At 50.8% G+C, this 14,893-nt stretch overlaps 2 protein-coding genes across 2 annotated transcripts; both read left to right on the top strand.

Moving 5' to 3' along the window:
* The first annotated feature begins 1,427 nt into the window (after positions 1–1,427).
* LOC119317278 (autophagy-related protein 13a-like) lies at positions 1,428–5,795 on the top strand. Its single transcript, XM_037591705.1, has 3 exons — positions 1,428–2,899; positions 4,860–5,032; positions 5,227–5,795. Exons 1-3 carry the CDS (start codon positions 1,745–1,747, stop codon positions 5,510–5,512), a joined length of 1,614 nt encoding a protein of 537 aa, XP_037447602.1. The 5' UTR covers positions 1,428–1,744; the 3' UTR covers positions 5,513–5,795.
* A 1,202-nt stretch (positions 5,796–6,997) lies between these two features.
* Positions 6,998–8,005, top strand: LOC119317279 (vacuolar iron transporter homolog 2-like). Its single transcript, XM_037591707.1, has one exon. It carries the CDS (start codon positions 7,060–7,062, stop codon positions 7,756–7,758), a length of 699 nt encoding a protein of 232 aa, XP_037447604.1. The 5' UTR covers positions 6,998–7,059; the 3' UTR covers positions 7,759–8,005.
* The last annotated feature ends 6,888 nt before the right edge of the window (positions 8,006–14,893 follow it).

The raw sequence follows: 14,893 nt of genomic DNA, 5'->3' as shown, positions 1-14,893 counted from the left end.
GCCCACTTTACCCAAAGACAAGAAGCAGCTAGAAAGGATGTCGAGAGGGCATTTGGAGTTCTGCAGCTCCGTTTTTGCAGTTGTTCGTGGACCTGCAAAACAATGAGATCCGAAGACCTTTGTGGGAGGTGATGAGATGTTGTGTGATTATCCACAACATGATCATCGAGGATGAGGGTGACGATACTGCCGCAGTTCTGGAATTTGAGAACATGGGTGATTCTATCCAACTTTTGGATAAGAATCCGGCCACATTTGAGGAGTTTATTCAAATGCATCAACAAATTCGGCATCGACCAACTCATGAGGAAGATCTGATTGAGCATCAGTGGACGGTGAAAGGGAACAACAATATTGGGATGTAAATATTTGAACTTTTTAAAATTTGAACTAGTGTTGCATGTGGCTATTTGAATTTCTGCGCCCTTTGCATGCGGCTACTTGATCGTGCAGACTGGGATTTTTTTCTCCAAAAGACCAGATATATGCGGCTACGGTTGGATGCCGACCTCCCGCATCCGTGTCTCCGGATTGGTCCCCTATCCGTGAATGAATGCGGAGAGTTTTTGCGGGTTGCCGCTGGAGATGCTTTAATGTCGCTAGTGCGGGTTCGCCAGAAATCCTGAAATAAACCAGTGAATAATGCAAGCAGCAGAATTTGAACCCTGATGAACTGGGAATATCAAGGACAGGGCGTCGACCCGTTGGTTGGGCAGCTGAGGTTGCTGCCAACCCACCCGAGTTCGAGTCCCGGCACGGACGCGCGGTGCTCACGGAGTTTCTCCTATTAAGAAAAGGCAACGAGGGTTAGCTCTTGGGTTGGTCTCATTTTTGATGAACTGGAAATATCACTGTCGCTCTAACCATCTAATCGCAAGTTAGTTCGCGGAAGTAAACACTGTTGGAAGACCCTATCCCATCCCATGTAGATGTGGCACTACAAAAGTCGAAAGCAATTACGAAGCCCTCGTTCGGAAGGGACGAACACGTCTGTCTCGCGCTCCTTCACACGCCAAAGCAACAACAGTACTACTAGTATAGGCTGATAGGTAAACGAGGGAATCAAACGAAGGAAATATTATTATCCAGCCGTCCCTTCAAAGCTTCCTTCCTTCCTTCTCCACTCCATCAAACAAGCCCCAAACGTGCACGCGGCCAACGTACGTGCACGGCACAGCCACGCCAACAGCAGCCGCATCTTACTAATTCTTATCATCATCGGTCCAAAATTTACCCTTCACCAACCCAAATTCGACAAAATTTGGCAAAACTACCTTTGACTCTTTTCTTTTGAATGAAATAGAGAGAGAAAGAGTCTGTCTTCTTATCGCAACGCAAATCATTGGAAGTGGTGAAGTGGTGATGATGAGATGCCTTCGTCGCGGCACCTAAAACGAAACTGATTGCGGCGTGACGGACGCCAACAGCGACCACCCATTCGCGCGATTCAAAACCACGAACCGAATTCCCCAATCCCCACGGTCGCGCACGCCAAAACGAACGAGCGAACGACATATCCGAACTCCTCCTCCTCCTTCCCGAGCAAGCCAGGCAGGTCCCGGCCCCGGTCGTGCGCGGATCCGCCTTCTCCAACCAATCCGATCGCCCCCGGCGCGCCAGCGAGCCCAGATTTACGCGGCCGTACCGCCGCGCGCGCCCCAGCCATGCAGCAGAGTAGCAGCGGGGAACAGGGGTTGACTGCCGCGGAGTTGCGGAAGGGAGGAGTAGCAGTAGACTGGTCGCAATGGCGAGCCTGTCGGACTCTGGCGGTGGCGGCGGCGGCGGCCGGTCCGGCGCGGAGCTGATGGTGCCGCAGTTCCACCTCAAGGCGCTGCACGCCATCCTCGCCGCGCGCGCGCCGCGGCCGATCGCGCCGGCGCCGGCGTCGGCGGCGGTGCGGAGGCGGGACCGGTGGTTCCACCTGCCGCTCCACGGGCCGCCCGCGGCGGAGCACGTCCCGGAGCCGGCCCTCGGGGAGCCGGTCGTGGTGGACGTGTACCTGGCCCCGTCGGCCGGCGGGGAGGAGGAGGAGGTGGTGGAGAGGTGGACGGTGGCGTGCGAGCCCTGGGCGCCGGGGGAGAGGGCGGCCGCCGAGGCGGGGGAAGGGCTGGCCGTCAACAGGGCCTACAAGCGCTGCATCACGCTGCTCAGGTCGCTCTACACCACGCTCCGCCTCCTCCCGGCGTACCGGGTCTTCCGCACCCTCTGCGCCTCCGGCCAGGGCTACAACTACGAGATGGGCCACCGCGTCGGCTCCTTCGCCGCCCCCTTCTCCCGCGCCGACGAGGCGGCCATGCGCACCCGCGGCTTCCCCGCCGTCGAGACCCACCTCGGCCGCCTGGTCGTGTCCGTCCAGTACCTCCCCACCCTCGCCGCCTACAACTTCGAGATCACGTCTCTCTCCTCCGCCATGCTCATCACCGATTACGTCGGGAGCCCGGCAGCGGAGCCTATGCGCTCCTTCCCGTCCTCGCTCACAGAGGGTGCCAGCTCGGCCTTGCCGCTGCCCTCACGGCGCCCAAACAGCTGGGCGTCGCCTGCTGGTGCCTACTGGCCGCAGTCGCCCGGGCAGCACGCCAAGTTCTCACCGCCCCCAACGCTGTACGCGGCCTCTCCCACGCCATCTCCTCCCACGTTCGGTGGCGGCTACCTGCAGTCGCGGCTGAGCGGGGAGACCGCGCCAATGAGCATACCGCAAGCGGGCGGAGGGAGGGGCCCTGTCCAGTATCGGAACATGTCCGATCCCAGCAGGGGGTTCATGCTGCCTCCACCTTCACCCAAGAGCGTGCGAGGAGAGGCACGGTCGCACGAGTCACTCACAGAGAGCGGCCGCTCATCCCGGAAGGCAGAGGGGCTCCGGATGGCCGATCTCTACGCTAACTTGCCTGCTGCTCCAAAGGTGATTCCTCGCATTTGCATATGCTTAACTGATGATGTTTGTGTGCATAACTGAAAACTCAAGGACAGTTCAGATTGTATGGTATCCAAAACGCAGCCTGGGGTCTATAAGGGTGGTTGATATGATGTTTTGTCAAGTAAAGGGTGGAATCTTGGTAATTTTAGTAGTCCCATTAAAGTCGAAAGGCCACGGGAACACATGCACCCAACCATAAAGTTATGTTGATAAATCTCCCCTTGACCAATTCGGTAGTACTCCTATACAAGATCAGGAGCCTACACTTTAGTCTATTATTCTCTTTTAAACATATACATGATTTCAGCGCAAAGAGCGTGCCGTTAGAGCCTTAGTATTAGCGTACAGCTATTTGTTTGAGAACCAATACATAACTTGTTTAATTTAGCCTGATATTATTTCTCGAACATTTAGCCCGATAGTTGTAGTGGCATAATTTGTATCACTCCAGACTGGCACTTGGTATGATATGATTTTCATAATCTTATAACCTAGGGTGCTGTAGCATCCGACACCTTCTTTTTACTGAATTTTGTCTAATTACTAATGATTATCTTATTGTCAATCTGTACTACGTACACACCGCGATTGGAGCATAGAGTTCTCTAGAATTGCTCGAAGGCTGACATGTTATTTTACTTATTTGAATTTCTTATTTTGGAAATGACACACCTCTCCTGGTTCTTTGTAGATCAAACCTGTCCAGACTAAATAACCTTAGTCGGTTAGACCTAATCGTATGAAGATGCATATTTGGGTCCCCAAAATATACAAGTTCCTGAAATATGTGTTTTGATACTTTTAGGACCAACTTGACATACTTGTGATACTTATAGGACCTCTGGTGCATTTTATATCCTGGCTGCTAGTTTTATAAGGCCCTGCGAAGTAAGAAAACTCCTTATTGAGTAAATTTGCTTAAGCTCGCCCTTTTCCAATAGACCCCCTCTGTATCCCTGATGCAATTCATAAATTAGTCTATGCATTACACATACTTGGTCGTAGTGAAATATTGGTTGTCAACTTTTGGTGAGAGTGTTATTGTATCATTATATGTCAAAACTTGAAAATCTTAATTTTGTTGCAGTATTCATATCTGGGATTGGAAATAACTCTACCAAGATAGATGTGAAACTTGTTATATTCATATTTGATACGGGAAATCACTATGCCGATAGCTGACAAACATAGTGTTCACATCAGAAATCAGTGGATTTCTAAGATTTTATTTCTAATCTTATGTCCTTGTTTTTTTTTTTCAATGAGTTGAATTAAACAGTAAGTTCTTCTTTCTGAATTTGCCTTTTTAGGCCAATTCACTATGATCAAGATTCATGACCACTTGCATTTAAGATCAAAGTGTTGCTAAAGAAATATAATAAGCCAAATCGGCACGTCGTCTTCATAACTGAGCATCTCCCAGTCTCAGTTGGTGGGGCCGCATGAGAGATAAACCCGCCTACTCTAATTGAGTTATGATGTTTGGAGTACCAGAGTTCAACTCCTGTTGGTGTAATGACCGTGGAGTGCCTGGTGTCTTAGCCGTTCTTGTACAAGCAATACCAGTAGGTGCACCTGCTTGAGTTTTCTAAGCACATCTTCTTCATAAATCAGTATTTAGTGTACCCAAAATAACTTGTGTGTCCACTCCATTTCTGCTAACTGATTTGTGGGCCACATCTTATAAGAACCTAATACTGACATATTATGGGCATTTCCTTCTTATCTTTCACATGGTCCACAACCTGTGTACTGCAAGTGTGGGGATGTTTGGATGTTGGTAAAGTTTTATGTCAAAAGTGACAGGCAAACGGGTCACCACTCTTCACACCTATGATGGGCAGCATATGAGTCTTAGCCTTCATTTTCCATTGCCCTCTATAAACCAAAGTTGATAGACTAGATTTCATGCTTGCTAAGTCTATATCTTTTGGCTTATATGCAGACTAAGGACAGTAGGGAGGAATCTGGTAGGTTCTCAGGTGTTTTCTCCTCTAGTGGTTCCCCACGACATGGGATTTCAAGAAGTTCAAGCAGACTGTCTACACAGGATGATACTGATGATGCATATCTTCCTTTTGCTGTGGATGATGTCGATGCACCTGATTCCAGACCTGGGTATGTTTGAGTTCTTCAAATTGATATTTCCATGTGGTTCATGACCTGGGTATCCAGTTAGTTAATTATAAGCAGTATATGCTACATGTGTATGTTATGTGATGTTTAGTACTTGAGAGCCTTTTCTTAACCCTGTTTAATAAATCTTATTGATCAGCAAAATTTGATGTGCTTCCATGACATGCACTTTACAGGAGCAGTGGTGGTAGGGAGGACCAGTCGGGTACGTCCTCCCATAAATCGCAAGATGCTGCTGTTGGCTATCTTGTCCATCTGCTGAGGTCTGCACGTCCGTTGCGAGATCCTAGCAATTCATCTCTTACATCAAGGGCCGAATCTACTGAAGCAGGCAACACCAGCTCGTTCATGTCCCGTAGAACGTCTGATGCATTCGAGGAGCTTGAATCTTTCAAAGATATAAAGGAGAACCTGCTCTCCCGTAGTAGATCTAGAATGCAAGATTCATTCGATAGATCCTAACCTAATGGACGAAGGCTCCCAATCAGCCAATCACACAGGATACTATTACACGGTAAGATCGGTAGTCCGTATTGAGGAGTGAGGATATCTCCATGAGCTATGTATATAACCATCAACTGGCACTTGTTACGGCAACTCAACTCGTTCTCAAACTCAAGCAGTCTCATGATCCGCCTCTGTTGATAGTGTTTTGTATAAAAGCAAAACCGTCTGGATTCGTGTTGCTGGAAACCCACTGGTGTGTGTTCGGAATTATATATATAATCATCATCATACTGAACTACTTCCTCTGTTCCAAATTACTCGTCGCAGAAATGGATGTATCTAAAACTAAAATACATCTAGATACATCCATACCTGCACAAGTAATTCAGAACGGAGGGAGTATTTATTTGTTCCATGTCAGCTCTTTGTACTAGTGCTCTTGGTGCGCTGGATCTTTGATGTCGTGAGCTGAAATTTCTGTGCACGGCAGTATGAAACCATGAATTGCTTTGCGACTGGCCCAGCCCCCCTCGTGTGCTCTCCCGTTATCTGTAAAGCGCACTGCTAGAATGAAAATGGCAGCTTCGAGCTTGCTTGCAACGTTGGAGTTTCTGCTTTCAGCCTGGCCTACGTGCATCATATCTCCCTTGTGGCATCTGCCCTTTTCTTGAGAGCAAACGCGTCTCTGTAAATGAGTAAAGTAACGGCAGGAATCATCTTCATCATCCTTTTTGCTTGTTTTGAGTGAGAACGCGCTCCATCCACTCCAACGAAAACTTAGAGGATAACGCAAATGTTTCCTGAAAACGTTGAGCTGTGAGTCGACAGTTTTAGACGGATAACATGAGCACATCTGCACACAAGTTTCATCCTCCAGTAAGTTGGTGGCCGGTTGTGTTGATGCCTCTGTTCGCATTTGTGTATCATAGGAGTGGAGTGACTGGAACAAAACAAGCGAAATGACAGAGCCGCAAAAGTCACTGATGCTATGATGCGTCAGGACGACGGTTACCACGCCCTTCTTTCCCAGTTTTGTGGATTCGTCGAAATTTTTCATGGGATGCTCCGGACGAAAGTTTCGCAGTGGAGCGCAAACACCCAAATGAATGGATGTATGCTTTTACGTGTTACAAACGTGCCGTTTTTACTCTAGACCTCTAGTGGAAATGGAATCCCACCCGGCCCGAAGTGTTCTCGAGCGCCCCCAGATGTCGCACCACGTTCAACTGAGAGAGAAATAAAACGTCGCACCACGTCTCTGGATCTATTAATAAAGAAAAAAAAGAAGGAAACTCGCTATTTCGAATCAAAACTCTTTGCAGTGCCCATATAATACCCGCCGAAGGCATGCGACACACAGAAAGTTTGATCTCCGTGTGTGGCCACATGTCGTTCCATTTTATTTGCAGTGCTAAAGAAAAAAAAATCATCACGCTGAGCTAGTTTCCCTATAAATACCCCGGCCGCCGCGAGTGTGGCTACCACGCTCCAGTCCAGGTTCCCGTTTGCACACCTCAGTGCCAGAGCTCCTCCTCTCACTGCACCAGTGGTGTGCTGCGTCCATGGCTCCCGCCGACCTCAGCTCGCACGTCCCCGCGGCCGCGGACGCCGCACCCAAGTCCCTCGCCAAGCCAAAGCAAGAAGAGATCAGCCCTGCGGCGGCCGACGTGGAGGCGGGTGGCGGCAGCCCGGGCGGCGACGGCGTCAACTACGCAGCGCGCGCGCAGTGGCTCCGCGCGGCCGTCCTGGGCGCCAACGACGGCCTCGTCAGCGTGGCCTCCCTCATGATCGGCGTCGGCGCCGTCAACGAGTCCAGGCGCGCGATGCTCGTGTCGGGCGTCGCGGGGCTCGTGTCCGGCGCCTGCAGCATGGCCATCGGCGAGTACGTGTCCGTCTACGCGCAGTACGACATCGAGGTGGCCCAGATCAAGCGCACCCGCCGCGGCCAGGACGGCGACGGAGGCAGCGGCGACAGGAGCAACCTGCCGAGCCCGACGCTGGCGGCGGGGGCGTCGGCCCTGGCGTTCGCCGCGGGCGGCGCGCTGCCGCTTCTGAGCGGCGGGTTCGTGCGGGCGTGGGCGGGCAGGGTGGCGGCCGTGTGCACGGCGAGCAGCGTCGGGCTCGCCGGCTTCGGCGTGCTGGGCGCGTACCTGGGCGGCGCCAGCGCGGTGCGGTCCGGGGCCCGGGTGCTCGTGGGAGGGTGGCTCGCCATGGCCACCACCTTCGGGGCGCTTAAGCTCTTCGGAGTGCACGCTGCTTAGGCGCGCGCAAATTACGGGCATAAGTATATATTTTGACGCAGAAATAACTGAGCCAATGGATTACTAGAACACAAGACTGGCAGAGTAGCGCTAGGTCTGTTGGTGCTTCGCTTTACGAAAACATACTACTGTATCATGTAGTGCTGATATATATTGCTGCTAACGTGCATGTGCCCGGTCGTACTACTAGACAGGAGATCGTATATTTGAACACAGATTATGAAGTTTGCTGTTGCTGGCCTATGAAAAGAATGTTGCATGTCATTCTGCATTCGGAAATGTCACAGCTTACGTACAGTTACGACTTGTCATGGGGTCAATCAAAATATTTCAACGGTGTTGCAATGTTGTAGTGCTAATGTGTTGTTGCATTGACAACGCCCGTGGATGCCATTTCTCTCCTTGGGTTTGGGTTGGGCGGCGTGATGTGGCATAGTTCTGCTCCACGAGTTCATCCTCGATCAACCCTGGTCCATTCTCTCCGATTCTCCGCCTTCGTTGCTCATGTTGGGTGCGAATTTCAGCTGTGTTGGGAGGGATTTTATGTTGCACCTACAAGTGTCACGGAGATGGCATCTACCTCTCGTATGGTGCATGGTGCCGCCTCTTGATTTCAGTTGACTATTAGCTGTGCATGCCAAAGTTTATCCCACGATGTTGGTTGCTAATCCGCAGTTGAGTTCTGTGTTCTTGGTGTAGTCCCGGTTGGTCGTTGTATTTGTGGTAACGATAGCATAGTATGCTAGAAAGATTCGTGCTTTTGTATGCACAATTTCGCAATGCCCTTTGACGGTGTTGGTGGCAAGCATCCAAACCGGAGCTAGACGGCGAGGATCTTGGGTGTGATGATCTCTTCATGCAGTGATATATAACATTCGACGAACAAAGAAAAGCCGCCAATACTCTACAGTGATAGTTGTTGAGTAAGCGGGTGTTGTTGTTGCAATCCTTTTGGACGTATATTGTTACTAATGTGCATGTGGCAGGTCGTACTACTAGCCAGTAGAATGTACTCCCTCCGCTCCTAAATATACAACGCTTTGGTAGTTCAATTTGAACTACCAAAATGTCATATATTCCTAAATATAGGGGGTATATTTGAATACAGATTCTCAAGTTTGCCGCTATTGGCCTATGAAAAAAATGTTTGCATCAATTCTGCACTCGGAAATGGGACTTCGTCAGAAATGTTACAACTTACGTGCAGTTATAATTTGTCATGATGTCATTCAAATATTTCAGCGGTTTCACAAAATGATGTAATTGGGTAATGTGTTCATGTAATGATAACGCCCTGTGGATGCCATTTCTCTTCTTGGGCTTGGATTAGGCGGCATGATGTGGCACGGTTGTGCTCCCCAGAGTTCATCCTCAATCAACCCCGGTCCACCCTTCGCCTTCATTGCCTATGTTGGGTGTAGATTTCAGCGTTGTGTTGGGAGGGATCTTAGACTGCGCCTATAAGTGTCACAGAGATGGCATCTACCTCTTACTGGTGCGCGTCGGTCCTAAACAAACGGTTTTTAACCCCTTTTCGTGATGGCATTTGGAACCGTCGCCAAGTGAGTGTGTGCGATAGGGTGTCCTTCCCACACGACCCAGAAACCGTCGGGGATATGGAGCAGTGATCTAGAGGCCTCCCAAAATGTAATCGTGTGCGATGCAGCACACACTAAATTCTTTCGCACGTGTGGTATCGGTGATTACGCGTTTCTAATGACGCAGTGAAACCATACGGTCTGTCGTAGCGAACCATTTGGGAAACAGTATGTAAGGCACACGGGTCAATATATGAACTGTGTGCGATTTGTGCTCCATCACACACGAGTTTTCTGCGTAACCCATCTGCCATGCTAGACTCTATCGCACACATTTGCCAACAATTACCGTCTGCGATAATGTTCTATCACAAACGGTTGAGGAGCCTGAGGGAGTCCTGGATTAGGGGGTGTCCGGATGGCCGGACTATACCTTCAGCCGGACTCCTGGACTATGAAGATACAAGATTGAAGACTTCGTCCCGTGTCCGGAAGGGACTTTCCTTGGCGTGGAAGGCAAGCTTGGCGATACGGATATGTGGATCTCCTACCATTGTAACCGACTTTGTGTAACCCTAACCCTCTCTAGTGTCTATATAAACCGGAGGGTTTTAGTCCGTAGGACAACATATAGAACAACAATCATACCATAGGCTAGCTTCTAGGGTTTAGCCTCTCCGATCTCGTGGTAGATCTACTCTTGTACTACCCATATCATCAATATTAATCAAGCAGGACGTAGGGTTTTACCTCCATCAAGAGGGCCCGAACCTGGGTAAAACTTCGTGTCCCTTGCCTCCTATTACCATCCGGCCTAGACGCACAGTTCGGGACCCCCTACCCGAGATCCGCCGGTTTTGACACCGACATTGGTGCTTTCATTGAGAGTTCCTCTGTGTCGTCGCCGTTAGGCTTGATGGCTCCTACGATCATCAATAGCGATGCAGTCCAGGGTGAGACCTTCCTCCCCGGACAGATCTTCGTCTTCGGCGGCTTTGCACTGTGGGCCAATTCACTTGGCCATCTGGAGCATATCGAAAGCTATGCCCCTGGCCGTCAGGTCAGATTTGGAAGTTTAAACTACACGGCTGACATCCGTGGGGACTTGATCTTCGACGGATTCGAGCCACTGCCGAGCACGCCGCATTGTCACGACGAGCATGATCTAGCTCTGCCGCCGAACAGTGCCCTGGAGGCCGCACCCGCATCGGCTTCGACCCTTAATTTGGAGCCAACTGCGCCGATCGAGGATGGGTGGTTGGATGCCGCCTCGGGGGTTGCGATCCCAACGGCGATCGAGCCGAACACCAGCCCCGCACTCTGCGAGACTCGTGACTCCAAGGAGCCGGACTCCTCTCCGGACTCCGAACCCTCCGCGCCCCTGCCGATCAAATCCGATTGGGCGCCAATCATGGAGTTTACTGCCGCGGACATCTTTCAGCACTCGCCTTTCGGCGATATTCTAAAGACACTAAAGTCTCTCCCTTTATCAGGAGAGCCCTGGCCGGACTACGGTCAGCAAGGTTGGGATGCGGACGATGAAGAAATTGAAAGCCCACCCACCACCCACTTTGTAGCCACCGTCGACGATTTAACCGACATGCTCGACTTCGACTCCGAAGACATCGACGGTATGGACACCGATGCAGGAGACGATGAAGAACCAGCGCCTATTGGGCCCTGGAAAGCCACCTCGTCATATGACATATACATGGTGGACACCCCAAAAGAAGGAGATGGCAATGGAACAGCGGAAGATGACCCCTCCAAGAAACAACCTAAGCGCCGGCGTCAGCGACGCCGCTCAAAATCCCGCCAAAGCAAATACGGTGATTCCAGCACGGGAGATAATAATACTCCGGAGAGTGCCGAAGAAAACCCCCTCCAGCAAGATTCAACACAGGAGGATGGAGAAGCCAGCCCTCATGAGAGAGCGGCAAATAGAGAGGTCGAGGACGATAATTATATGCCTCCCTCCGAAGACGAGGCAAGCCTCGACGACGATGAATTCATCGTGCCAGAGGATCCCATCGAGCAAGAGCGTTTTCAACACAGGCTTATGGCCACAGCAAGAAGCCTCAAGAAAAATCAGCAATAACTTAGAGCTGATCAAGATTTGCTAGTCGACAGATGGACTGAAGTCCTTGCAGCCGAAGAGCATAAACTCGAACGCCCCTCCAAGAGCTACCCAAAGCGCAGGTTGCTACCCCGATTAGAGGAGGAAGCACTTAAACCTACATCACCAACACTTGATACGGCCGACCGGCCACCTCGTGGCCGCGACAGAGAGGCCTCTCGGCCCTCCACTCAAGCCGCACCCCGTACCAAGGCACGGGAAAATGCGCCAGACCTGCGAGATATGTTGGAGGACAAGACAAGGCAAACAAGATCGATCTACGGATCGTGTGGGCGCCCCACGACTCGAGAAGATAACCGTCACGCCGGACACAAATCCGGTAGGGCTGAACACAGTAGACAAAGCTCATTGGAGCTACGTCGTGATATAGCCCAGTATAGAGGCACCGCACACCCACTATGCTTCACAGACGAAGTAATGGATCATCAAATCCCCGAGGGTTTCAAACCCGTAAACATCGAATCATATGATGACACAACAGATCCCGCGGTATGCATCGAGGATTATCTCCTTCATATCCACATGGCCCGCGGCGATGATCTTCACGCCATCAAATACCTCCCACTCAAGCTTAAAGGACCAGCTCGGCATTGGCTTAACAGCTTGCCAGCAGGATCAATCAGTTGTTGGGAGGACCTGGAAGCCGCATTCCTCGACAATTTTCAGGGCACTTATGTGCGACCACCAGACACCGATGACCTAAGCCACGTAATTCAGCAGCCAGAGGAATCGGCCAGGCAATTCTGGACACGGTTCCTAACAAAGAAAAATCAAATAGTCGACTGTCCGGATGCAGAGGCCCTAGCAGCCTTCAAGCACAATATTCGTGACGAGTGGCTTGCCCGGCACCTTGGATAGGAAAAGCCAAAATCTATGGCAGCACTCATGACACTCATGACCCGCTTTTGCGCGGGAGAAGATAGCTGGCTTGCTCGTAGCAACAATATGACCAAGCACCCTGGTAATTCGGATACCAGGGACAGTAGTGGTAGGTCGCGTCGCACCAAGAGAAGCGCCGCATTAATGGAGACAATGCTGAGGATACGATAGTTAATGCCGGATTCAGAGGCTATAAATCCGGTCAGCGGAAAAAGCCATTCAAAAGAAATCCTAGGGGCCCGTCTAGTTTGGACCGAATACTCGACCGCTTGTGCCAGATACATGGCACCCCCGAAAAGCCGGCTAATCACACTAACAGGGATTGTTGGGTGTTCAAGCAGGCAGGCAAGTTAAATGCCGAAAATAAATACAAGGGGCTGCATAGCGATGACGACGAAGAGCCCCGGCCGCCGAACAACAGTGGACAGAAGGGTTTTCCCCCACAAGTGCGGACGGTGAACATGATATACGCAACCCACATCCCCAAGAGGAAGCGGAAGCGCGCGTTAAGGGACGTATACGCGGTAGAGCCAGTCGCCCCAAAGTTCAACCCATGGTCCTCCTGCCCGATCACCTTTGATCAAAGGGACCATCCCACTAGCACTCGTCATGGCGGATTCGCCGCATTGGTTCTAGACCCAATTATTGACGGATTTCATCTCACTAGAGTCCTTATGGACGGCGGCATCAGCCTGAACCTGCTTTACCAGGATACAGTGCGGAAAATGGGCATAGATCCCTCGAGGATTAAGTCCACCAAAACGACCTTTAAAGGCGTAATACCAGGTGTAGAGGCCAACTGTACAGGCTCAGTCACACTTGAAGTGGTCTTCAGATCTCCGGATAATTTCGGAAGCGAGGAGTTAATCTTCGACATAGTCCCATTCCGCAGTGGCTATCACGCACTGCTCGGGCGAACCGCATTCGCCAAGTTCAATGCGGTACCGCACTACGCATACCTTAAGCTCAAGATGCCAGGCCCTCGAGGAGTAATTACGGTCAATGGAAACACCGAACGCTCCCTCCGAACGGAGGAGCACACGGCGGCCCTTGCAGCGGAAGTACAAAGCAGCCTCTCCAGGCAGTTCTCCAGTCCGTCCATTAAACGTCCGGACACCATCAAGCGCGTCCGGAGTAACCTACAACAAGACCGCCTGGCACGTTCCGAGCAGGCGTAGCAATGCGGCCCCAACCCCAGCCCTCGCAAAAATGCGACACCAGTGCTTCGCGTACATAACTACGCTCTAGAAATAGCATGGGTACAGGGGGAGGGGCACCATCATGGCACGCCCGAAACACGGTTTAAACCGCACCAGGGGCTGCCAATTTTTTAATTTTCTCTTACTTTCAGGACTCCATTCTTCGGAAGGCCTGTTCGGCAGTTCAATTGCCGCACAAACGATGCAAGAACCAGGGAAGCAGACAAGTCATGCCGCATTACGGAACTCCCAAGTGGTCTCTATCACAAGCAGTATACCTGTTTCGCATACCATTCCGCAGCCTGCCGCTGGAACAGACATGTTAAATAGTCCAACCTTTTGCTTATCGCATTATTTGTATCGTTCTGCTTTGATCGCAGCCCTTTTTAATAAACAATGCATAGCTTTTGTCTATTTTTGCATTACACTTTTTTTTTACAAATATATGTTCCTTAACGACATGTTGCACCCGTACACTTTGGTACGGCCAAAATACGCCAGGGGCTTTAGTACCCGTCAATATGGTGTGAGAAGTCCGTACACTTTAACAAGTGCGGCACGCTGAACTTATATCATTATATGCATCGGCTCCGAATCATGCCTTGGGTCAATAGTTGGGTTTGCCCGGCTCCTATGTTTTGGTGCCTTACGTTCCGCTATGTCGGCTAAGGTAGCACTAGGAGAACTACTGCGATTGTGCCCCAGTTGAGCTGGGTCGAGCACCTCAGTAGAGAAAGCTAAAACTGACTGTCGTGATGAAGCGAGAGCTGGTCGCTGTTCGAGAGGTTTTTCGAGTCCCTAAAGACTTATGCCGCTTAGAGCGAGGAGTCGGCTCTATCCGGCCAAGGCGTGGATAGCGCCCTGAACTCGGTCTTCCGAATACCAGGGGCTTCGCCGAAATTTAAAATTATAGAATTCTATGGCTAAGTGAGAGTGTTCACGCATTATAGTCTGATTGCCTTGTTCGTTGTGCTGAGCGCCTCCCTCAAAGGACCCAAACATGGGAAAAAGAGCGCTCAGGTTTATCCCCGAACACCCCAGCACTAGCGGCACGGGGGCAAAAGTCGACGACTCGCCATCTCTCAGAATTGATAAACAACCGCATAGAAGGTAATATTTTAAATTCCAACAGCATTGCTTAGCGCATATGAACAAGTTTTCAGTGCACAGGACAAAACGAGCGAGTTTTACTCAAAAATTACATCCCTGGAACATTCATCCGCCATAAGGCGGGCACCCTTCAGAACATCCTTATAAATTATAATAATTCTCTGGCTTGCGATGCTCTTTCTCCAGCGGTGGCCCGTCCTTCACAAGCTTCTCAGCATCCAGCTTGCCCCAGTGCACCTTAGCACGGGCAAGGGACCTACGGGCACCTTCAA

Source organism: Triticum dicoccoides, chromosome 6A (assembly GCF_002162155.2).
Source record: "Triticum dicoccoides isolate Atlit2015 ecotype Zavitan chromosome 6A, WEW_v2.0, whole genome shotgun sequence".
In the NCBI taxonomy this organism is placed as follows: Eukaryota; Viridiplantae; Streptophyta; class Magnoliopsida; order Poales; family Poaceae; genus Triticum; species Triticum dicoccoides.
The sequence above is the reverse complement of the archived record's forward strand: the minus strand, read 5'-3'. Positions and strand labels throughout refer to the sequence as shown.

Bases quoted from the DNA above. Each gene is read 5' to 3' on its own strand.
- LOC119317278 (XM_037591705.1), top strand. From the start codon at position 1,745: ATGGCGAGCCTGTCGGACTCTGGCGGTGGCGGCGGCGGCGGCCGGTCC. The intron at 2,900-4,859 runs GTGATTCCTCGC...GCTTATATGCAG, and splicing joins ACTTGCCTGCTGCTCCAAAG to ACTAAGGACAGTAGGGAGGA. The intron at 5,033-5,226 runs GTATGTTTGAGT...TGCACTTTACAG, and splicing joins GCACCTGATTCCAGACCTGG to GAGCAGTGGTGGTAGGGAGG.
- LOC119317279 (XM_037591707.1), top strand. From the start codon at position 7,060: ATGGCTCCCGCCGACCTCAGCTCGCACGTCCCCGCGGCCGCGGACGCC.